Raw genomic sequence first — 23,434 nt, forward strand, 5'->3', positions numbered from 1 at the left:
TGAAAGCAGCCAGGATTATCAGGAGGTGGGATAAACACAGCTGAACTTCAGGTCAGGGATGTCATGGGAAAAGGGCAAAGAAGAGAAGAGGCACCACTTGGACCTAGGGCTTTCAGGGTCACAGTCCCATGGGCTTGCCAGGCCTGCAGGACTTCACTTGCCTGGCCAAGGGTGGGCACAAAGAATGCAGCAAGCCCTTTGGGCACAGACGCAGTCCAGTGGTACTAGAGCCTGGGTCAGGAAAGGACTTTGCTGGGTTCACCTCCCAGATGCTCCCCGGCTTGCCAAAAAAGCTCTCTTTTTGCAGCTGGTGCTGATACCACGCTCCCTAAACAAGGTGTTTCTCTGGGAGGGATTCACCCTCTCCCCACAAGCCATGTAACCCTTGCTGTGTGTGGCACAGCAGTGGTAAATGAGTCCCCCTCCTTCAGCTGGAGCAGCAGATGCCAGGGACTAGCTGTCAGCAGCAGGGAGCACACTGTCAGCTGGTGGGGCTGCTGCTGGGTTGTGTCCTCCTTCAGGCTCTGAAAGCAAAGGTATTGGGGAGCATGCTCAATTCCCATGCCTTTTGGTCATGGTCCTTCCCAGCTGACCATAGACCGAGAAAGCAAGCACTGGTGTCCTGGGGTGGCAGGAGGCAGCTGCATGGGATCAGAACCCATGACACTTTGTAAGACCCTTTAAGCATGGGGCATCCTTTGCACCCCTCAGCCTTTTCTGAAGCAGGTGCTGGAAAAGCTGCATTCCCTCTGGACTGCTCCGTATGAGTGATGGGTCACTGGCACACACCGCTGTGTCTCCCTCAGATGTCCCCTTTGCTGCATCTGTCCCCTCTCTATTTCAATATCCAACAAAGAGCAGTGTCAAGTGGTGACTCAGGCTTTGCCTGAGTAACTGGGACTGGTGGGGAGGCTGGCACAGCCTTGTGCACCCTCTCTCTGCAGCCTGCTGGCACCGGGGCATCATTTTAATCGGATCTGCTCCCCAAGGAACAGAATCACAAGGCTAAATCTCAGACACGGCAACTGTTGTCCCAAGTGTTCATGGTTCTTCTATGGAAAAGGTACAGATGGTGTATCCAGTCCCAGTGACAGCAGTCACCTCCCATAAAAACCTGCACTTTAGGTTTAAGTGTATCTTGTCACACTGGACCAGAAATAGAGGTACCTGAGGAGCAGAAACGCCTCTCATTTTCCTAGCCCTGGTACAGGTAAGGGAGCAGAGTATCCTTCAGCCACCTCAAGTAGCTGCACTACAGCCTGTGAGCAGCACTTAGAGGGGACTGATACCCAGAGGAGCAAGTGACAGCACCAGAGTATCATCCCCACACACACATATATCCCCCTGGCCAGGTGGGTTGCTTAGCTTACACTGTTCTCCTCAAAACACATACTCCACAGGGAGGGACTGGCTTTGTAGTGCCTTAAAGACAAATGAGATCTAAAAGCTGACAGCATGTAGGAGCCCTGGGGAGGAAGTTCAAAGGCCCCTTCTGGCATTTGCCTGTTTTCTGGGGAACTCTGTATGCAAAATGAGGTGTGCCTCAGCAGTGGCAAGCCCAGCCCTTGGGTACCAGCTGCTCTGCAGCATCTCATCCAGGCTGCGGCTGGTGAGCTGCTGGTGAGCAGCTGCACTCAATGAGTCTGTGCCCTTACTAAGCCACCCAACCACGGGGACTCAGACACCTCTGCTCCAAGGTAGTCTTTGCTGTTGTACTGAGTAATGCCGGACAACGGCTGTGGGAGTCTCTCCTGGGGGGTCCCTCTGTGCCTGGCGCTTGTTCTGCCTCCTCTCCTTGCCTGCAACACACACCATTCTGCACCCACACCTGTCCCACGTGGGATCCCCTCCCTCCTCTCAAGTCAATGTGCCCTGATACCCACAGTTTCTAGGGAAACTGGTATTTGCTTGGCCTTTGCTATTGTGATGAGTGTGCTAAATAAAAGTGTCGTTTTCTGCAAAAGGCTTTCTGAAGTTCCAGGCGCAGAGCAGGAGCTCCTCTCCCAGCTGGCCAGACTGATCTAATATGGATCTCTTTCTGCAGTCAGCCAGGGCTCTGCCTGGCTTAGTTGATTCTCCCATCCAACCAGCAGCAGGTGCATTTGAGCAGAAAGACTGTGCCTTGTAAAATGGGTATCTTGTTCTATAATGAATTAGTTGAGAGGTGAAACGGAATGCTGTGTCTCCAACATGTCTAAAAATGATCGGAAGTTAGGCTCAAATGCTGGAGCAGGAGTGTGAAGAAGTGCTGAAAACTTTGGGTGAGATTTATAGTCAAGGAGAGAATGGGACCTGGGTAGGTACCTTTTTGTAAGTACCTACAATGATCAGCACAATCCTTGACTTTGGTGCTGCTCTTTGTTCAGTGCTATAAGAAAGCACATTTCCCTGCAAATCAGCTCTTCACTGGTTTTGCCAGACTGAAGAAACACGTTTGAATCTCAGAAATTAGGCGTCTTGGTGTTGCTCAGTGTCTCTTAGTCATCCCAGAGCCACTCTATAATCTAAGTAGAGGCTGTTCCTGCAGGCACTCCCGTTTTAGTGATGTCCAACCATCCTCTCTCACTGCCTATTTTCTTGAAAGGAGCTGACCATGATCCTCAGCCACCTGAGACTGGTACCAAGGGAGCAATGAGGCACCCAGGGCCTGGAATGCTTTCAACATCCACCTGGTACCCACAGTCTCCAGAACAGTGGGCTACATCCCACTGGGCTAATTCTGGACGGAGTGAAAGCAACCCCATCAAAACCAGGGAGGAGGCTGGATTTAGGTTTCTGGTTCCTTAAGGGAAGCGGAGGCAATGTCGAGAAAGTCGGTGCGAGGGAGAGAGCCGGCATCTCAGAATTGAAACACTCCGGGCGGCTCCTTCTGCAGTTCTGACAGTGGACGCCAGGTGGCGCCCTTGCTCTGCAGAGCCCACCGCCGCGCCTCAGGACCCAATGAAGGGAGGATGATTTGGGGGGAGCTGCTCCCGCAGCAGGTTCCAGAGGTCTCCCCCATCCCGGGGCCTGGGACTCTTTGTTGTAATAATAATTAAAAGCAAAACAGAAAACCCAGCATCTCATTAAGGCTTTGATATTAAAACCATAAAAAGAAGTTATTTTGTGGCTTTTCGTTGAACTTCGGCAAAATTTGCAGTTTTGCTCCCATGAAATGATTTGACTCAGAACGCTCAAATAAAAATAATAATAATAATAATAAAAAAAAAAAAAAAAAAAAAACCCAAAAAAACCCAGCCTAAAGCTTTCCAGCCTAAAAAGGAAGCTCTTCCACTGTGAAGTTCAGCTTGTTTTCTACAGCAATACAAAGAGCTTGTCTCTGAACTCATTTTATTTTAGTCACAGTTTGGTTTGATTTCAACCAATGTCTTCCTGACTGGCTGCACTTCAGCTGGAGAGAAACAGCTGCCTGGAGAACCTTCTGCCCAGCTCTGTGCATGGGCAAGGAGGGTCAGTCAGACCTCAGAGCCAGGGCCACAGGCTACTGGTGCTTCGCAATTCTGAAGGAGATTGACAGTCACTGGGATAGGGCAGCAAATGGGCAAGCTGGCATGGCTCTGGCAGCCTGGCAATGCAGGCAGATTATGGCTCACCAGCTCCACTCCCCATCCTGACAATCCTCCCACATAGAGGCCACCAAGCTCCTGGGCCTGCATGAGTGGGGCTGTTGAAGCCAGCAGGACAGGAGATCCCCAGTGGCAGAGCTGGTGATGTCTGGCTGTGATGTGGGCAGGGCAGTTTCTTTACACAGACAAGCAGCAGGTAGAGAACATTGCAAGGAGCTGCAGGAAGATAACATGACTTGTCTGTGTCCCTTCTCCTCCTTACTCAACACTATCATCATGACTATATATCAAGGCTGTGTTGTGGTTCCCCTTAGTACATCCAGACTATTGGGTTTTACAAGGCAAATGATTTCTGTGGGATGAGACCTCGGCAGGGCCAGGATTAAATGCAGGTCAGCTCATAAGCAGATGTAGTCACTGATGAAAGGATTTGTGTGATTGGAAGGAGAAAGGATAGAAAACATACAGGTTTATCTGCTAAGCTCTACTGAGTGATCTGTGGACAAGTTGAAAGCATAAGGCTTTTCCAGCATGACAGGCCTATCCATGGGTTTCTGGCAGTGTGGCAAGCTATTGGGTTGTGAGACGGGAGTCTGATGAGCCAAGGTAAGTTCAGTTCTCCACAGCATAGGCTGCTGGAAGGACTGTGGAGCAGTTTTAATGCTGCTTTAAATCACCTGGGGGCTGCCTCCACAGCTGTGTGGAGTGTCATCCTCCTACCTGCCCTGTTCCTGCCCTAGGATGAGACAGTATCTGCCTCTCACTGTGCATCGGTGTGTTCTTTGAAAGAGGAACTAAGACCTGTCCCACTTGAGGACCCAAAATCTGGAATCTCCGCTGTTCTACTGTGACATCAGGATCTTCAGTAATCAGGCAAGGGCACTACAAGATCTGCATCCATCTGTGGACACACAGTCCCATTTCTGCCGAGTTGTCTGGAATGAACGAAGATGAATCATTTTTAACTTAGCCAAAGTGTTTGAGTGAGTTCAGCCCAATCAGTGCTTCATGTCTTAGTGGCTATGACAATTTCCATCTCATGGGAGGAGTCCTGGAGCCCAATTTACCAAGGCATCCAGCCCTGGCTGTAGCTATGAGTGATTCTTTCCAAATCCTGGAGACAAGTGGGGTGGAAGGAGGGAAAGGTCCTGTCTATTCAGGTTTCATTATGCATCTTGCTGCTTTTTTTTTTTTTTTTTTTCTAATATCATTTGTCTTTATTGTCTGGTGGTAGTTTCTAAAAGTGGAATCAACTTTGTCTATATTGAATGAATGAGGAAACGCTGAAAGAAGCTGTATTCTCCTTTACAAGATCCCAAAGAGATGAAGCCCTTGATACTGTCTCATCTGATTTCTCTTTCACAGTGCACTCTTCAAATGTAATCAGCTTTTGGGGTATGCTCTGCCTCCAACTGTGCATACAATACTCACATTGAAATTAATAGGAGCATGCTGATATATTTGAAGTGAGAATCTGGGACAAAAAAAGTTAAATTTTTGCTGGTAAAATCAATGTAAAAGTTTCTTTGGCTTTAGTTCTCATTTTAGAGGCATCTGGATGTCTACGGCTGGAAAGAATCATTTTTATGGGTCTATGTGTCTTAGCAACATCCTAAGAAATAAAAAACCATGAACTCTGGAAACATTTTATACAAGGCATTTAGAAATGTTCCTTTATGTCTTCCCTTTTAGTAGAGATTTGCTGTTGTGTTTAACCCCACTCCCTCAACCCCAGTTTATGATCAATGTTCATCATGGTTCATGTGGACAAGATGCTGGACCTGAATTTGTATCGGTAGCCTCAGATCAGGTATTTAGTAATTCTCTGGTTTGATTTTGAGGTGTCTATTGAATTGCCAGGAGGCCTACAGGAGATTTTTCATGAGGTTATCCTGCTCCTTACATCTAGGGCACAAGGTTGAGAACATATTCCCACCATGCCTAGGTGATTGCTCACCTTCACACCCAGGCTCATCATTACCTGGCAGTGATGGACATCAGTCCCAACTGGCAAGTATATTGTCTAACCTGGAAGAAAGGGCTAATCACAGTACCAAGTTTCCATCTCCTTTTCCATTCTCCTTAGGTTTAACTCTTGTCATTGGGTGTTGATGAGGTGAAGATGAGCAGCACAAGATCTCAGACCTGAAACTCTTCTGATATTTTCGCAAGGGTGGAAGGAAGAGGGGCCAGGCGGATTGGTGGGGAGCTGGGCAGAGAGATTGTCTCTCCCCTCTCGGCTCACTCCTCCAAGGTAATGGGCAACACAAGTCCCAAGTGACTTCAGCCATTGGACATGGTCCCTGTGGGAGCACTGCCATCTTCCCCAGAGCTCCATGCACTTGCTGTGACCACTCTCACAGCAGAGGAGCATTGATCCTTGACACACTCCCATCCTTGCAAATCTCTCTGCATGCAGAGAACTGAGTAATTTCTTGCTTAATTAGCCTCCCTACCAGTTAAAACAGCCTAAGCCTCTCACCAACAACTGGTTTACAGGACAGAGAGGACTAAAGAGAGTAGGACAGCTCTTCCGAGCAGCAGCCTTACTCAGAAGGTCCACTACTATCAAGTGTAAGTCAGTGGAGTTTAAAGTCCCTTCCTAAAGGAGGATGTCCTTTCAGCTGGCATTGATCACTTGCTTAAATGGAAATCTCTGTAGGAAGAAATGAGGAAAGCCAAAACAAGTTCAGGGGATGCTTGGGATAGGCCTTCACATTCACACTGTCCTGTCTTTCCTGGCACTGACTGAATTGCAGCCCAAGAGCAGAAGATGTGTGCAGCCTACACTAGCGGCTGGACTGCAGGCTTTCTGTGAACTCTCCACCCTGGTCCTGACAATTTCCTCTCTCCTTGTCCTGTTAGCTAGATGAAGCCGGCACAGGTTTCCCAGAACAAGGGGCATCCCTGCTGCTTCTGCTAAGCAAAAACAGCCCACAGGAGCTTGCTGCAGAGATTTCGTAAGAGGGAGGAAGTCATGGGTTAAGGGCATTTTGTCAAGGATTTCTCTGGCTGCAGAGAGAAGTTTGTGATCCTTGTCTTGTGAGCTGGACTAGAACTGCAATCACGAGCAGACAGCAGTGGGGAAGGGAGAATCTCCCAGTCAGGCAGAATGACCTCCTGTCTCTGTGGGTAGGACAGCTGAGATGCAGCTCCCTACACCCAAACCATCCATCCTCCCATTACACTGTGGCCTTCTACTTAGCCTCCAGAGGGTACCCCCGCCAAGGGAAAGAGAAGAGCAGGAATGGGATCTAATCCTGTCACCTTGTGCCAACAGTGAGCATTCATCTTTTGCAGCTTCCTCTGAGAATCTGTAGCACTGATTTTCCTATCTCAGCTCTGTCCAGCTCTGCAGGTGAATTCCTGAAAGCTCTGTGAACTAACTGCACTTCCTGAAGGTCTGAAGAATGAGGACATTATTTACTTTAGCTGTGGATGGGCATCAAATGGTGTGAAAGAAATGTATGCCTCAGCTCCATCACTGTCTGGGTCCAAAATAACAGATAAAAGAAGAAAATCAGTGGGAGTTATCATTATATGGAGTTGCCATGGAAATAGTATGAGAGAACTTGGAGAAGAGCTAGCACACGATATCTCCAGGAGGGCATAAGTCTCCTGCTAGCCTCACTCTTTTTTATCACATTAACAGGCAATATTTCTTGCTTAAGCAAGAGGTGGGAAAACATCAAAGCACATTTCTGACAGTTTTTTCTATCCCTTGATTTCTCTGACCAAGACCTCCCTGACCCCTCAAGAAGTAGAAATGTGAACCCTAGTGCTACTCTGTCCTGGGTTCAGCAGTAGCAGTCAGTTTTTCTCCTTCTTAGTAGCTGGTGCAGCACTGTGTTTTTGACTTTTGGCCTGGGAAGAGCTGATAACAACTGATGTTTAGACTGACCAAGGACTTTGTGAGTCTCATGCTCTGCCAGGGAGGAGGAGGGGCCGGGAGGAAGCAGGGACAGGACGCCTGACCCAAACTAGCCAAAGAGGTATTCCATACCACAGCACGTCATGCCCGGGGATGTAACTGGGAGCTACCCGGAAGGGCACGTCCTCCTTTCGGTCGGGCTCTTTTCCGGCGAGCGGTATCATATTTTCTTCCCTTGTTATTTCTCTTATCATTATTATTATTGGTGTTAGCAGTAGTGATTTGTGTTATACCTGAGTTACTGGACTGTTCTTATCTCAACCCGTGGGAGTTACATTCTTTCGATTCTCCTCCCCATCCCTCTGGGGAGTGGGGGGGGGGGGGAAGTAGACTGCGTGGTTCTAATTTACAGCCGGGGCTTAAACCACGACATACTGGAATAGAAATCGTTTGATAATTTCAGTAAAATGGTAAGAGGGATATATTTTTCCATAGAAAATATTTATTGGCTTTTGTGAAATCATATGATTCTTTTTTAATGTACCATTCTAAGACTTCTCAAAGAAAAATGTCATAGTTCATGAAAAGGATTTTCTTTAGTGCTGATTTCTAAGGAAAAGCATTACAATTTGAATCATCTCAGAATTTAAGTGAAGCTGTTGTCTTGTGCTGTTGCACCATTCTAGAAAGCCTATTTTATTCTTCTCTCTCAGTCACTAAATCCTGCATTTAAGCTGCCATATCATCTCTGGTCAGGTCAGCACAACCATGTCTGCTCAGGCATTATTATCTTGAGACTCCACAAACACAGCTCTGAGGCATGATGTTGTGTGGTGCTGGCATCCACCAGCATACCCATCCAGTTCTCCATTCTGCACTTCCTGAGGGGCTTCAGGTCACTCCTCTGGAGAGTAGTTCCCAGCTGGGACTATCAGTGATGGATGTGGCAATCTGACACAGAGTAAACAACCACTTGGATACTGGCATCCAGCTGCTTATGAGTACAAACATGTGAGTGTGAGTGAATGAAACCAGTTCTGTTCTCAAGCAAAATTACTGTCCTCTCCTAAAAGGCCTCACACTGGGTTCTATTGCGTTATCATAGAATCATAGAACCACAGACTGGTTTGGATTGGAAGGGACCTCAAACCTCATTCAATTCTAACCCCCTGCCATGGGCAAGGACACTTTCCACTAGACCAGGTTCCCTACCCCTAGCTCCTACCCTTCCGTAGGGCTTTGGACATTATGTGATGTGACCGAGCACATCAGCATGCAGCATGATGACATCAGCATGCTGATCTTCAGCATGCAGCCAGGCTCCACATGGGAGGAGGTAAACAGGAAAGCCTGGAGCAGGGCAGCAGAAAAATCTTTGTATTCACATCTCCTCCCTCCCAGAAGTACAAATGCTTTGTCCCTGCATCAGTGCTGCAAGGGCAAGTGAGATGAAAGGAAGCAGAACAACAAGAGGAGGCCAACAGTTCCCAAATGCTCCTTTAAGAGCCAATTCAAGTTATGTCCCTGCTACTGACCCCAGTTCTGACTCAGAGCACCATTTCAGCAACTGAATTTCCATCACATTTGTGACTCCACTTGCAAAAGCAGGGACTCCAAGTGATATAAAGCCTTCCATTTGGAAACCTCTCTCCTACAGAATAGCTAAAGCTGTGGAATTAATTTGTGTGAGGTGTCAACTTTGGCCTTGGCTGCTTCTTTTGCTTACAGGCATCACATTTCCCATAATAGCAGTAATTTCAACTTTTTTCCCTAAAGCTGTGTTAGAGAAAGAAAGGGAAGGGGAAAAGTGGGCAAGAATGTCTCTTTTGACATCTGCATTTCTAAGGCAAAAGTCTTAGAGTTATCTAATGTGTTACCAGCAACCAAGAATTCTCCTCGGAACAAAACTTATGTACGAAGTTCTTGTCGATTGTTTTGTCTGTTTGCTCAGCATCAATTTAAGATAAAATTATACACATAATTTTATAAATGCTATTTATAAAGCTGTGAATACATATTATGCATATTTTGTGCTAAAACAGATCCACTTTTACCCCTGTGAAATGACAAGTCCCAAACACTGAATAATTCCAAAAGGGTTATTTTTATGGCACTTGGTGGTACATTTGTTGCTGAGTAGCAGCTCTCTGTCTATAGCCATGGGAATAGACACCATTTTTAGCTTGTCATCATTCTGGAGCTGGATTCATTCCAAAAGAATTTGTCATAACAGTAGGCTGTTGAATGGCTATTTATGATAAATGGATCCATAGATTATGGGATCAAGTGTTTTGGAAAACAATTATGTTTCTCTTCACATCAGGACTGTCTGGGGAGCTCCCATTCATCCCCTCGCTGCGTCTCCCAGGACAGGGAGCTACTGTCACCAGGAAACTATCTGGCTGGACAGTTTCCTCATGTCTCTGATGTGTCTGGTTGCATCTTGTTTATCTCAGTAGAGTTATCTGGAAGCAGCTGCCTCCAGTGTTTCTTCAGTATTGTTATTTTCATATCTTTCTTTCCAAGGAAAGGGAAAACATCCAGAGCCTTTTCAAATGCTTTCAAACGCTACTGCCTTAGCTTCAGGAGCAGGAGAAGCTTGAAAGGTGAAACAAAAATCCCTGTGCATATCTATGAAATTTTTGCTACATTCTGTGCATTCTGGGCTTCCATTCAAGATTAACATTTATTTTTTTTAAGCCAAAAACTAAATCATATGCTACAGAAAAAAACCCTTAATTTTTATCTCTTGTTCAGAAATAGTACCATTGCAATGTAAAATAAATGAACTCCTGTTGCCTGCTAACAAACAGCTCCATGGAGAGCTGTCTCCAGTCAAACAACTCTCCTGATTTAAGATCTGGACTTCATTCTGGGATCCAGAGAGATTTCCTCTGCAACCATTAAAAAGCTGATGCCAGCAATGCCTGGAGAATGCATCTGAGGAGCCAAGCGTGAAACAGGTCACTACCACCACACCCAGGGAGATGGGAGAAGTGAGGCATGAAGGTATGCAGGGGTCAACACATGGTCAGAGCAACAAAACCACCTCTGGCCATGCTGTGTGTGTGAAGCTGTACCTGTATTTTCCAGATGTATTTGCTCCAGACTCATTCAGCTCAAACAAGCACTCCAAAACCTACATCACTGCTTCCATCGTCAGGTTCCCAGCTGGAGCGAGTTTTAGGGCAGTTTCCCAAGATGCAGTATCTTATAGAATCAGCATTTCTGGTTTTCACCCCCTGGGGCAGGGAAAGGTGCTCAGAGCAGTCTCAGCTGCTCCTGTGGCTCAGGATTTCAGCCCTCCTGGGAAGCAGTGCTGAGGATGTCCTTAGAGGAAGAGCACTGCTCTTCACAAGCATATACCAAAGTCTTGTGCAAAGCAGATGACAACACAGTGGAAGGAGAGTCATGCTGGAGATTTCCATGGAGATCTTTGTTCCCTGGCCCCTGCTGTAGGGAGAAGACACCGTCTGGCTCAAGGCAGAACTGGAGAAGCTGATAGACACCTCTGGATACTCTTCTATGTTTAACTGTGTTGCGCTGATCACAGGATAAGCCCTACTAGAAGGGTTTTAGCAGTCTCCTCTTCCAACACCTGCCAAGGCAAAGGGCGAGTGAGTGCGTAATGGGGCACCAAAGACACCATGTTCCACTGCCCAACCCTCACACCACCCTCCCCTGAAACAGCACCAGGGCTTCAACCTCCTTCCTCCTACAGCTCCGCAGGATTTTTTTCTCTCCCTCCAGACTGGATTTCCCATGCGTGGGTATCAGTGTGCAGGTGTGTCACGGTTTAACCCCAGCTGGCAACAAAGCACCACACAGCTGCTTGCTCAGTGCCCCAAACCCAGTGTGATGGGGGAGAGAATCAGAAAAGCAAAAGTGAGACAACTCGTGGGTTGAGATAATGACAGTTTAATAGGTAAAGTAGAAGCCACACACACAAGCAAAGCAAAACAAAGAATTCATTCACCACTTCCCATCACTGGCAGGTGTTCAGCCATCTCCAGGACAGAAGGGCTCTGTCATGTGTAACGGTTACCTGGGAAGACAGACACCATCACCCCGAACATTCTCCCCTTCCTTCTTCTTCCCCAGCTTTAGATGCTGAGCATGACACCATGTGGTATGGGATATCCCTTGGTCAGTTGGGGTCAGCTGTCCTGGTTGTGTATCCCCCTCAGCTCCTTGTGCACCCCCAGCCTGCTTGCTTGTGGGGTGGTGTGAGAGGCTGAAAAGGCCTTGACACTGTGATCACTGCGCAGCAATAACACAGTAGTGTTATCAACACTATTTCCAGCACAAATCCAAAACGTAGCCCCATATTAGATACTGTGAAGAAAATTAACTCTGCCCTAGCCAAAACCAGCACAAGGTGGAAGCAAAGCATTGGAGAATGAGAGACATGATTTTACATTACCCCAAATAAACATCACTGCAGTAACTATCCTCTTCAAAGTACCCTGGCTAAATAAAACTACAGCTCATGAAAGAGATTTCAACGAGCCAGCACATGTTGATTTGGAAAGATGTTCCCTTGCAAAGCTGAGTCATAAAGAGGATTGAGAATCTCTGCAATCAGTGATTAAACAGCTAGAAAGATCTGCCAGCAGGAAACTGTCACACAGTACACTACCTTTTATTTCAATGCTTTGCTTTGGGTAAAAGGTTTCATTTGTTTCATTTGTCTGAGTACAATGCATTTCAAATTTCAGATCCTCTCTTCTCTTACTCACAGCAACATTCAATTCTGTTGATCTTGTACTTCATCAGTCATGTGGGAAGGTGACTGAACTTACTGTCTAATGGTAGAAGATGCTTCAATTGCTTCTTTGGACTCCTACAAGAAATGACCTTAAAATAAACAGTAGAGATATAAAAAAGACTGAATGAGACTGGAAAACTCTGGAAAAATACTAAAGGGAGAACAGTTGCCATGGCAATGCTTCTCTGTTTTCTCTTGGGATAACCAAAATATGTGCTGAAGAAGATACTTTTCCAACACACACCTCACTTAGACTCAAACCCACCTAGCTTCCAAGGCCAGGCATAGGCAGGGTGGGTGGTGAAGCTGCCCATGTGCCACAGGCATGGGCTCTGCTGTCCCACCACAAGGAGTCCCAGTGTCAGGTCAATGTGACACTGCACACCCAACGCCACAGTGTTGCTCAAGTCACTGTGCAAGTCAGGGTGCTGCAGTGCATGGCTGAGGAACTGCTTTTCCACACCAGCTGCCTCTCGATGGCCTCATAGCTCCAGAGCATCTTTGCTGCTTCTTGGTCCCACACAGCCAGCGGGATTAGCAAGAGGCTCACAGTTTACAATGTTCAGCTGCATCATTTCATAGCCTCCCAGAGGGGAAACAGGGCCATGGCACTTTTAAGTCCACACTGCAGGCCAGGTTGCAGGGGATGCGAAACAGGAGGCACTGGCTTGATCCTGTGCTTGGTATATGGCAGTGGGTTGATCTGTACACATGAGAATCCATATCCTCAGACACCAAAACACCTAAATCCCAGTGTTATCTTTCAGGATGTGGTCTCTGAGATCTTTTCACTTCCACTTGTACATATTTGAAAAATCTGCACCTGAAGTTCAGGCTCCTCAAGCCAGTTTTCCCACCGGGACTGCACAGAAGATACTTCTGAGGCTGTCCCAGGACCTTGGGATACTGATCAGCCAGTTCTCACTCTCAGTCTAAGAACAGAGCAGTTCCTTCCACCCCATTCACCCAAGCTTCTCCTCATGGAAAATGGGGGATGGGCAGCAGCTAGAGGTAGGGGAGCAGCATGCCTCCAACTCTCACCTAGGCATAGCGTCTGGATGTGGAATTAGACAGACAGCACCTTAGGAATCAAGTAGCCTTGGCACTGACCTATCTTCTGCAGCAGCTCCCACAGAGGACTAGGGGAAAAAGCTTCCTCCATGGCTGAAATGTGTCTTGTGCAACAGATTCTGCTGAGAGCAAAGCAGAGATTATGAATGAGCTGACAAAACCAGCCTGCTGTCGGCACAGGCACCAAGCAGAGACAGAGTAGCTACACTGGAAGTGTTTCATCCATTACTGTCAGAGAAGTCACTTTTACCACTGATCCCGCTCCAATAAATCATGTTGCCAAGCAGTTTTATAGGAACGTTATACATCCAAAGCTACTTATGGTCCCATTAAAAGAGATACATTTCTTTTTTAGCTCAGTGTGGCTGAAATGCTGTCACAGAAGAAAGAGAGTTGCTGCTCAGAGTGCTATTGTAAAAGAGGTATTATTGTAATTACAGCAGGAGGGAGATGTGAGCTAGGAGCCACCACCTTCTTCCTCTATCCAATTGCTTTTGGGAAGCCTTGCAAAGCTGAATATTTGCTACCACAAGCACAATAGATGCTCATGCTCCCTTTGTCATGGTGATTGATGAAAATAGGGAAATAATGATGTTACTTCCCCATTCACCATAAATCACCTATCCCCTCAAAGTGACTGGAGTATTTGAAGTTTGGCCAGATTTATATGAACAGCTTAACCAATTAGCTTTTTCATAAAGCCTGTCATCTTCTTAATGCAGTGTTAGATATATTTAGGCATGTGCCTACAAAAGAAAGCATTTCTTTCCAAAGCTAACAGAGCTCTCATTCCAGCAGACTTAAAACCTCAGTTTGCAAATGTTCGCCCTGTGGCTGTGTTTGCATTAGCAAGTTATTCAGTGACAGTAGAAGCCAACCAATAGAGCAAAGAAGAGGGTTTGGAGGCACCTACATATAAACTACATATATACACATACATATATATGTATACATATTTATACACATACACACTTAAATATATGTAAGTATACATGGTCTGCTACCCCTGAGGCCAGCTGGAAACCTCACAGATTATGTTACTAACCAGTGGAGTAGCCTAGGAAGGTGGTATATTCAGCACAGCTAAACCTGCATGGCATGTGTATAATTCCCATCAAGATTATGCTTTTGAATTTGGCTCTGTTTAAATGTGTCCCTTCCTGTGGCCATCACACCTCTGTCATGTTGCTGCTTTGCATAGCACTGGGAAGGACCTGCCCAGATTCTAAATAGCAGCAAGGCAACTCCTGTCTCTGGAAGGCAGAGATAATTCCAAGGCAATCATCCTGCTGAGCCCATCCAGCCCAGCAGGCAGCCATGGAGATGCCGCACTTCACTGCCGAGCACGGCGATGGGAGAGGGGCCATGAGCAGTGATGCAGACTTTGCTACACAACCCATCACATCCCCATAACCCAGCTGCTGATGGCACCAAGGTGCCTAAGCAAAAATAAACCTCTGCCTTTCAGTTTCCCCTGCACTGTCTTCTTAAATCCACATGCAACAGTTAATGTCATGATGCCCTGCTAACATCAGAAAATCATCAAAATGGACCCATTTCAGCATTTGCTCAAGACAGAAAATAGCACTGCACAGGCACAGAAGAAAAGCAAGGAGGTCTCTAGGTGATCAGTTGCACTATTATCAGATAACAAACTGGAGGGTGCAGAGAAAGATGTGTTGTTTTTAATATCAGTTTAGGATATTGAAACAATAAAACATTAAAAAAATATTAAAACATGCCAATTGCACGTAACAGAGCGGCTGTGACCATGCTGGCTTCAGGGCAAAATCCAATGTGTGTACCTCTGACTCCTGGCCCCAGCACAAAGAGGTTGCTGGAAACCCTCTTTTGTCAACAAGGAGTCTGGCTGTCCAAACAAACAAGCACCTGCAGTGACGGAGGTGGATCGAAAAACTGGATCAAAAAGCTGGCTGACCCAGCTGCTATGAAGCAGAGAGACAACCTGCTGGAAATCCTCAGCCAAAGAGCATTTCTGCCCTTCTGTGTGCATGGAACTCCTTGCCATAGAATGAAAGGATGCCACAGATAGTAAGTTTACTTTAAGTCTAAAATGAAACTGGACAAATGCATGGGATAAAGTTTATCTGGGTCCACAAAACACAATAACAAAAATCCCTGAGGCACACTGCACTACAGACAGAGAAATAACTAGAGATGGTCTCAGCCCACAGCTGCACTGATTCTGTAATCTGTCTCAGGTGGCCACTACTGGCCATCACTGGCAGCAGGGCACTGAGCTGGATGGACCTCAATGTGACAATATGTCTAACATTTATAGATAGTAAGTCATGTTGAAAATCAGTCATAAGTATTTGCCTGAAAACAGTCTGTGAACCCCAGCCACAGGAACACACAAGCGAACACACAATTTTCCTCAGGTAAGCAGGCCCTCTAGTTTCTACGTTAACACAAAAACATCAGTCAAAGCCTCTCAGTGGCTGGGACCAATGAAGAAGGAGATTACTTCATTAGCTCTCATTTCACACAGTCATATAATGCAGGGCCACACCAGGATACCTAAAATAGCAATTTATTGGAAAAAGCATCATGACTATTTATAGATGCTGCAACATGATTAGTACCCCAAATAAAAAGATAAACTGTCAACCCAAAGTATTTTCAAATCAACAACTCCCACTGAGTTGTCATGAAGTCAATGATTAGCACAGAAACTGTAAATCACAATCTTATTATTTTCTTATTTATTTAAAAGCTCTGGAAAATGCGGACAGAACACAGGCATCTTTGTGTGTACAGATGTGTACAGAAAAGGCAATTCAGTTTGCATAAGCTTTTGGTATCAGTTAACACTGTTTATGAAACTGTACTCTGCCCACTGTGCACAAACAGCCAGCAGCAGGGCTGCACTGGAGAGCCCACAGATGTGATTACTCTCATTGTAGGGTCAGAGTGTATGCATGTCATGAAACAAAAAAAGCTTCATGCTGCTGAGATGTGCAGCGCTTTCATACCAGGTTTGTAGTTGGTCTTCCTAACATTTGAGATGTCACAGGAGAAATTTTGAGAGATTCCAGGATTTTGATCACTTTAGAACATTCACCACCAGTAGCCAGAAATGACTGTATCCACAGTCTACACATAGAATAAACCTGGAAATGCATAAACTGGGCAGCACTGTGTCCCTCCATTCCTCACACCACAGAGATGCAAATAAACCGGGACATCAATAGGTCCTTTTGGATTCAGAGATGGCCTTAGAAGGGCCTTTGCTCCTTAAAAAACTCCTTCAAAAGATTAACTCTTTGTCTGCCTTGATTTCCCTTTTGATTCCTCCTCACATGCACTGCAATCACTAACCGCAGTCAATAGGTTTTCCAACGGCTTCTTTGTGTGTGTGTGGGGGGGAGGTTGCTGTTGTTTGTTTGATTTGGCTTGGGGTTATTTTTGTTTTAATTAAATATAGCTTTTTACTCATCCTGATTAGCTGCTCTTGCACACAGGTAACTGAAACTCTCTTGTGAGGTCCACAGCAGAGCTCTGGCTCAGCAAGAGATAAAAGGAAAGCACATCAGAACTTCAGGTTTTCTCCTTTTACTGCTGGGATTTGTTCTCAGAAAGCAAGCGTGTCAAACAGCTCAACCAGCCAGAACCTGGCATGCCATCTGGCAAATCTCTTTCCAAGGGGAAATCACTTTGGGGCTGAACTTTGGGGCACTTAAACACCAGAGGAGCACATCTCTTCTAATGGAGGTAACTAATTACACAGGCACCCGCAGCAGCATGGTGTGTAAGCGTGTTTCCACTGTGGGCATTCTGCTGCCTCCCTGGTAGAGCCAACAGCTAAAATGCTGGTTTGATGCCTAACAGTTAAACACTGCCATCTTCCTAAAACAAGGCCCACCCTCACTATTGAAGTTTCCAAAAGGCTACTCATTGATTGATGTAAATCCTTGTTTTAAAGAAGAGACAGGTTTTCCTCCTCCTCTGTAGAAGACAGGTGTAGAAGACAGGTGCTCTGAGCAGCCCTTCAGAAACCAACACTATTTAATAAGAGATTTTTTAAAGATGTGCACGTCACGGTAGTTCCACTAGATGCTCACCATTCTTCAAATGCACCCTCAAATCACAAGTAATAGGCACCTGCTTTTTTCACAGCCTATGTTTTTCTAATTCAGTCAGATTAACACACACATTTCAGTTTTGGCCCTTGTGTAGGCTAGTTTTAAAGAAATGTTACACACAAGTAACAGGAAGGTGAGGAAATGGTCTTGGGGTCTCCGTGTCACATTGTCCAGCTGCTACCTGATATGAGGACATAACTCACCTCAAAATGTCTCACCTTATGCAGAAGGATAGCTGCAAACAGAAACCTGGATCTTTCACTAAATGACATTTCTTGGTCAGATGACAGAAGCATTGCTCTCCTGAATGCTATGAGTCAATATAAAGGCTGCTTGTTTTCACTGTGCTGTGTTGGTAGCAATGCCCATGTCCCTTTAGACTGCTTTTGGAATGGCACAGATAAAAGTGGCATTTTACAGCTGCAGCAAGTTCAACAAGATAAAAAAAATCCCTGGGTGCACTTTTGTCATGTTCTCCTGCCTGCCTCAGGTGAGACTCATAGCACTTGGACACAACACCTGTGAGGTACCAGTCTTGCTAATTAAATACTTCTGCCTGTGTCAGCATTAAACTCTGGAAGCATGAGGTACAGGAAAGCAAGCCACAGAGAGATCATGAGAGTCTGTGTGGGTGAGGACCTGATCTGGAACAAAGGAGCAGGACCATCTGGGGGTCTGCAATGTTCTAAAATGGTTGGTCCGTGAAAGACTAAGGCATAGGTGTGGAGGAAAGGAATGACGGTTTCCTGCCTCTGCCAAATTAGTAGTTTATTTTGAAGAGGACAGGAACATAGTATGGGAGATGAGGGGTGTAAACCAGCACTGTGGGGAGCCAGATGCTCACTCTTTCACAAACCAGACCTCATTGCGTCGCCCATAAGGCTTCATAGGGGGGTCGTAGCCATTGCAGAAGTAGAAATCCTTGTGGTATGCAGCTTCACTCCCCAGAGCAGACTTCAGCTTGGCAGCATAGCTCACGTAATCCGTCTCTTTGGCATAGCCACCAAACTGCCTGCAAAGAAACCAAACACAGAGAGGTGCTGAACAGTCTTGGCAAAGCACAGAAAGGAAAAGATAGAGAACAGTATATAGCCACAATATATTTAGCCACACTTTTTGGTCCCGGTCCTGCTGACATGCACTCACACAGGCGCTTTTCTTTGTAAGCCAGCACACTCTGTAATAGATCATGTCTCAAGGGTTACACAGCCAGAGTGCAGTCACCCACTAGCAGACCCCAAACACACCCACGTGTATCAGTCAGCAGAACGGCCCTGCCCTTTGAACCAATGCCATATCAGAGGAACAGCTTCCTAGAACACGAGGTTATCTCCAAGTCTGCTCAACTCAGTCAATACACCAATGCTGTCAACAACTGCGTTCACTGTGGTATGAAAACCGTCTGCTGGAAGACAGATCACGAAAGGAAGACAAATTCTAACTAGTCCAAGGAAAAGAGGATGTAGGAAGAGATATGTTAGAAATTACAGCCCACAATGTTATTTAGAAGGGGTGGGCTGGAACTGATCTGGTTTATGTTGACCTCCCACCAACAGGAGCTGTTTCCACATCGGTCTGCACCTCAGTGCCCTGCCTCAGAGCGAAGGTTTGAGACGAAACAGCCTGTTTTGCAGAAGTGGCCCACACCGGCAGCAAACGCCAGGCAGCAGTCACAGGCAAGGAAGGAATCAGACAGTTGAGATTCAGCCAAAACAGTTCAAGCCAGGAGGCAGGGGAACATCCAAGCGGTTCAATACAAGGTGATGAGCTTATTGCTATAGTGATACTAGTTTGAGTGCAGTCAACAGCTGAAGAAGACATTTAAAGGTGATTTGAAGCAATGTAATGGCTGCTTGTTTCCATGATGGACTCTGGCATCAGTCCATCTAAATGAGGCTTCAGCTGACACCCTTAGTTTGATGCGAACCACACCAAAGGACATTCTTTATGACTAAGAAACATCTGGATCCCAGAAAGTGGGGAAAACAATAGTTTTCAGAGATTAGATATAACTCAATACTTTCATATTCACCCTCCCCTGCTCTTCATCTCCCCAGGTAAAACAAAAAGCCTTTCACGGCTAACCTCCACACTTGTTTTCCCCATGGAAAAAAATGCATGTATTGCAAATCACAGCAACATGATAGGATAAGAAAGGTAAAGAAATAAAGGATAAGAAATAAAACACCTGTCTTCAGTCTAGAAAGACACCTTCACCTCTTTCTATCACATGCAGCCCTTGTACAGTAAGTCACCTGGTAAAACCAACACTGCTCTTCAGAGCAAGCTAGAGACCTCAGCACTTGGGACTGGAAATCCCCAGATGCACTCCTTACGTGGAATAAATGGTCATCCCCTGTTTCTCTTCAATCTTAATGCTTTCATCACTAGGACAAGGTGGGTTGGCTTGAAACTGGCTTGGGATCCGCAGAGAGACCTTCACTTTCTGCTGTAAGGAGCCATCTTCAGCAGGAAAAGCAGTGATGGAGACAGGAGCAGTCATGCCCATTCCAATCCCTGAAAGAGACACAGACATTACTGAAGAAGTTTAGGTTCTCAGGAACTCACAGAATTAGCAGGTGATTCACAAAAGCTAATTTTAGTTTAGGAAAACTCCTCCCACTGAACTCCTGGTATAGTCAATCAAGAGTGGAGTCCTGTGGGGCATGCAGAACAGGCACATTAGGCTTCTGCTTGGAACAAACTTCTTTCTCCACTGACTGCACAAGGATCCTGGGAGATAAGAGCTCCAGGTGACCTCTGGAAGCCTTTTATTGATGATCCTGGTTTTGTGGCTCTCAAACATATAGCTCATGCCACCGAGACACACTGTTCTGACAAATCACTTCTAACACAACAGGATCTATAGTTCCAGGGTAGGTCAGTGATACACGTAAATCTACATCAGTATTTAAATAGCTATCATCTGCACATAGAGGGCAGCCCATAGCCAATACTGTGTAATACGAGCTTTTTCCTAAACCCTTCTAAATGCTTCCAGACATCCTACAAGTTCCAGTGCCCACAACACAGAGCTGTTATGGCTTTCAGCAGAATTGCCCATGCTATCCACCCTTCCAGGAACAGCATGCTGCTTTTCTGCTCATTACTGCCGAGGTCCACCTCATGGCACTGCAGAACATTTTTCTTCCCTCTTCTTTTAGCAGCAGGGACTCCCCAAACCTCAGGATCAGGCAGTCACAGAACCTGTTGAGATCAAGCCATCTTTCTCATTTATTTCACTTTGATACCATACCTGTCTCTGCAAGCACATGTTATAGAAAGCAACCCTTCTACTATAGCAACTATGATCACCACCTTTCCAAAACATGCAGAGGGAAATGGCATTTACAGAAGCATCCAGCTCCTACTCCCATACAGACTATACAAGTCCCTCCACCAGATGCCCAAGAAAGGTGTGTGAACAAATGTATATGCTTCAGAACTACTCTGTGGTCTCCTCCTGCTACAGATGGTTACTGATGCACATACTTTAGTAAATTGAGACTTATAAGCAATCACCTGGAAGCACCATCATAAAGTATGTACATCATATGAAGTACAGTTAAAAAGCAAGCCGATTGTTCATTACCCTTTCATGAATAAAAACAGCCAGAGTATATGATAAGATTATCAAGGTCATAAAGTTATTTCACTGCCTACAAGGGTACACCATAGAATCGAAGTGCCCCAGATACTTTGGATTTCATCTGCTACTGCTCACCCAGGGAGCTGTGACAGGTAACATTGTGTGCCTGTCCTCACATTATCCCAGCTGCAAGGTAGCTTATTCCTGCTTAAGCAAGTAATTTTTGAGATTTTACCCTGAAACAGAGATGGGTTAAGAGTGGAATCACTGCATGAGTTGGCTAGGCATGCTTTAACCTGTGGCAAGTTTATTTCTCTCAGCAAGGGGCCATCCCTATCACAGACTGGGAGCCACAAGCCAGGCAGGCCTGTGGTGCCATCACCTCCATCCATCCATCCATCCATCCATCCATCCATCCATCCATCCGGCTTTCACCAAACCTCTGTGACTGGCGGTTCAACCATAAGTATCGGCCAGGGCCCAGTGTGGCGGGTAGCTCTCACCCTTGTCATTGGTTCCTCCGACGTACTTGAGGAGCTTGAGCACTCCTTCCTTCGAGGCTTCATCGAACGGCTTCCCCACCACCTCCACCACCGCAAACCGCCCGCCCTCGCACACCCTCTCCTCGTAGCTGAGCTGCTCCTGAGGACAGAGTCAGAGACAGAGAAGCTGCCAGGATGGGCTGGAAGGAAAGTGCTGCCGGGAGGACTCCCGATCCCCCTTGCAGCGTCTTATCCGGTCCGGCTGGTGGAGAAACCTCCCGGGGGAGCAGACCCCGGCCGCCGCCCTGCCACCTACCTTCTCCCCCTTCCTCAGCACTTGGTAGGGCCATGCCTCCACCGTGCTCAGCAGGGAGTTCTTGATCATGCCCAGCATGGTGCCGCTCGGCTCGGCAACGCTGGGTTCGGACCCGGTCGGCTCGGCTCGGGCTCACTCGGCTAGCCACGGGTGAGGTGGGAGGGCCTCAGGGCACTCCCCGCCGCCTGCAGCGCGGCGCACTGCCCCCAGGGGGAGCCCGAGGACCACCTGCGTCGCAGCGGCGAGCGAACTCGGAGAACGGGTCGCATCCCCGAGGGTAGAGTAATGGGGAACGGGCGGATATGTGAAGAGTAATAACGTGCAGGAGCAGGCGGTATTCACCTGGGGAGAGAGAATGTCTGGAGGAAATAAAGCACAAGGGGGCAGAAGTACAGACAGACCTGTGTCCTGTCACGTGGAAGGGCACAGCTCTCCTGAAACTGCAACATCATCGCTTTTGTTGGTTTAATAAACGGAACTGAGGGGATCACAGTCGTTGCCTTTCAAGATGGTGAATTTAAGGCAGTGTTCTGCGTGTCTGTGGGTGTTGAAAGTCTTAGTAAGGAGTAGATTTTGGAAACCTCTGTTGATACTTGCTTTCCCTCTGTTGACCTCTGCATGTGTTCACAGCCCAACCAATCAGCTCTGTTGATAACTCTAGCTGGGTACCTTCCCAGAAATATATGGAAAGGAACACAACACAGGGCTTAGATGGCTTATACAGTCGACAATATTTATGTGCATGGAAGACTTAGATCCTTAATGATCACAAGCAAGTTTTAGTTGTATAAGCCATGTCAAAGGACAAGTGCCAGCCAGAGAAAATGCCTTGCCCAGGATCATTTAAGAAGAGGGTAGTGAAGGCAGTATATCAATCCCTTAGGCAGCCACAGGTCACAGAATCATAGAATCACAAGATAGTTTGGGTTGGAAGGGACCTTAAAGCTCATCCATGGGCAGGGACACCTTCCACTAGATCAGGTTGCTCCAAGCTCCGTCCAACCTGGCCTTGAACACTGCCAGGGATGGAGCAGCCACAGCTTCCTTGGGCATCCTGTTCCAGTGCCGAACCACTGTCACGGACCTGCTTCAGCAGATCTGGGGAGAGGTGGCAGATGTGGCAGAGCTATACAGTCGCTTTTTCAGTTGAACTCCTTCCTCCTCAAAAAGAAGGCAAGTGCCACAAAAGCAGGCTGATGCACTACCTTCCTATACTGTTAAAAAGCAGTGAAAAAAGAATGACATTAAAGCATTTTAATCTAGAGCGAGAGTCATGCAAAAGCAAAGAAATTAAAACAACTGGCCATGCTCATCTGATCAAACAGGCCATGTTGAGGTAGGGAAGCAGGGCTGGAGCCTGACATGGACTTTCACAGAGTGAATGATGGGCTGATATCAGTAGTGACAAGGCCACAGATCTAGTAATTTATTAACCATTTATATTATTTGTTTTATTCACCATCATGCAAAAATTGCAAAATGTTAATATACATTGCATGCTGCAGCTTATTTGTTTCCTTTTAAAACAAATTGTAAGTTTCTCCATTTTGCTGAGGAGTGTTGCCAAAAATACCATCTTGTACATATCAGTGTAGGAATACATGGACTGGGTCAGACTGGAAGCCTATCTTGCCCAGTTCTCTATCTGTGGCAGAAGCTGGTGGT

At 46.4% G+C, this 23,434-nt stretch overlaps 1 protein-coding gene across 2 annotated transcripts; it reads right to left on the minus strand.

Annotated features, from left to right (window-relative positions):
- Positions 1-9,471: 9,471 nt before the first annotated feature.
- Positions 9,472-21,898, minus strand: HEBP1 (heme binding protein 1). Of its 2 annotated transcripts, none has more exons than XM_080619454.1 (5): positions 21,770-21,898; positions 21,475-21,613; positions 19,719-19,899; positions 18,244-18,394; positions 9,472-11,035 (listed from the first exon to the last, which is right to left on the minus strand). In XM_080619454.1, the coding sequence occupies exons 1-5, from the start codon at positions 21,845-21,847 to the stop codon at positions 10,985-10,987; spliced, it is 600 nt and encodes a 199-aa protein (XP_080475580.1). In that variant the 5' UTR covers positions 21,848-21,898; the 3' UTR covers positions 9,472-10,984. The 2 variants fall into 2 exon arrangements, with proteins under 2 accessions (XP_080475580.1, XP_080475579.1); XM_080619453.1 differs by lacking the exon at positions 9,472-11,035 and adding an exon at positions 11,148-12,294.
- Between the last annotated feature and the right edge of the window lie 1,536 nt (positions 21,899-23,434).

Source organism: Psittacula echo (genome assembly GCF_963264785.1).
Source record: "Psittacula echo genome assembly, chromosome: 1".
NCBI lineage: Eukaryota > Metazoa > Chordata > Aves > Psittaciformes > Psittacidae > Psittacula > Psittacula echo.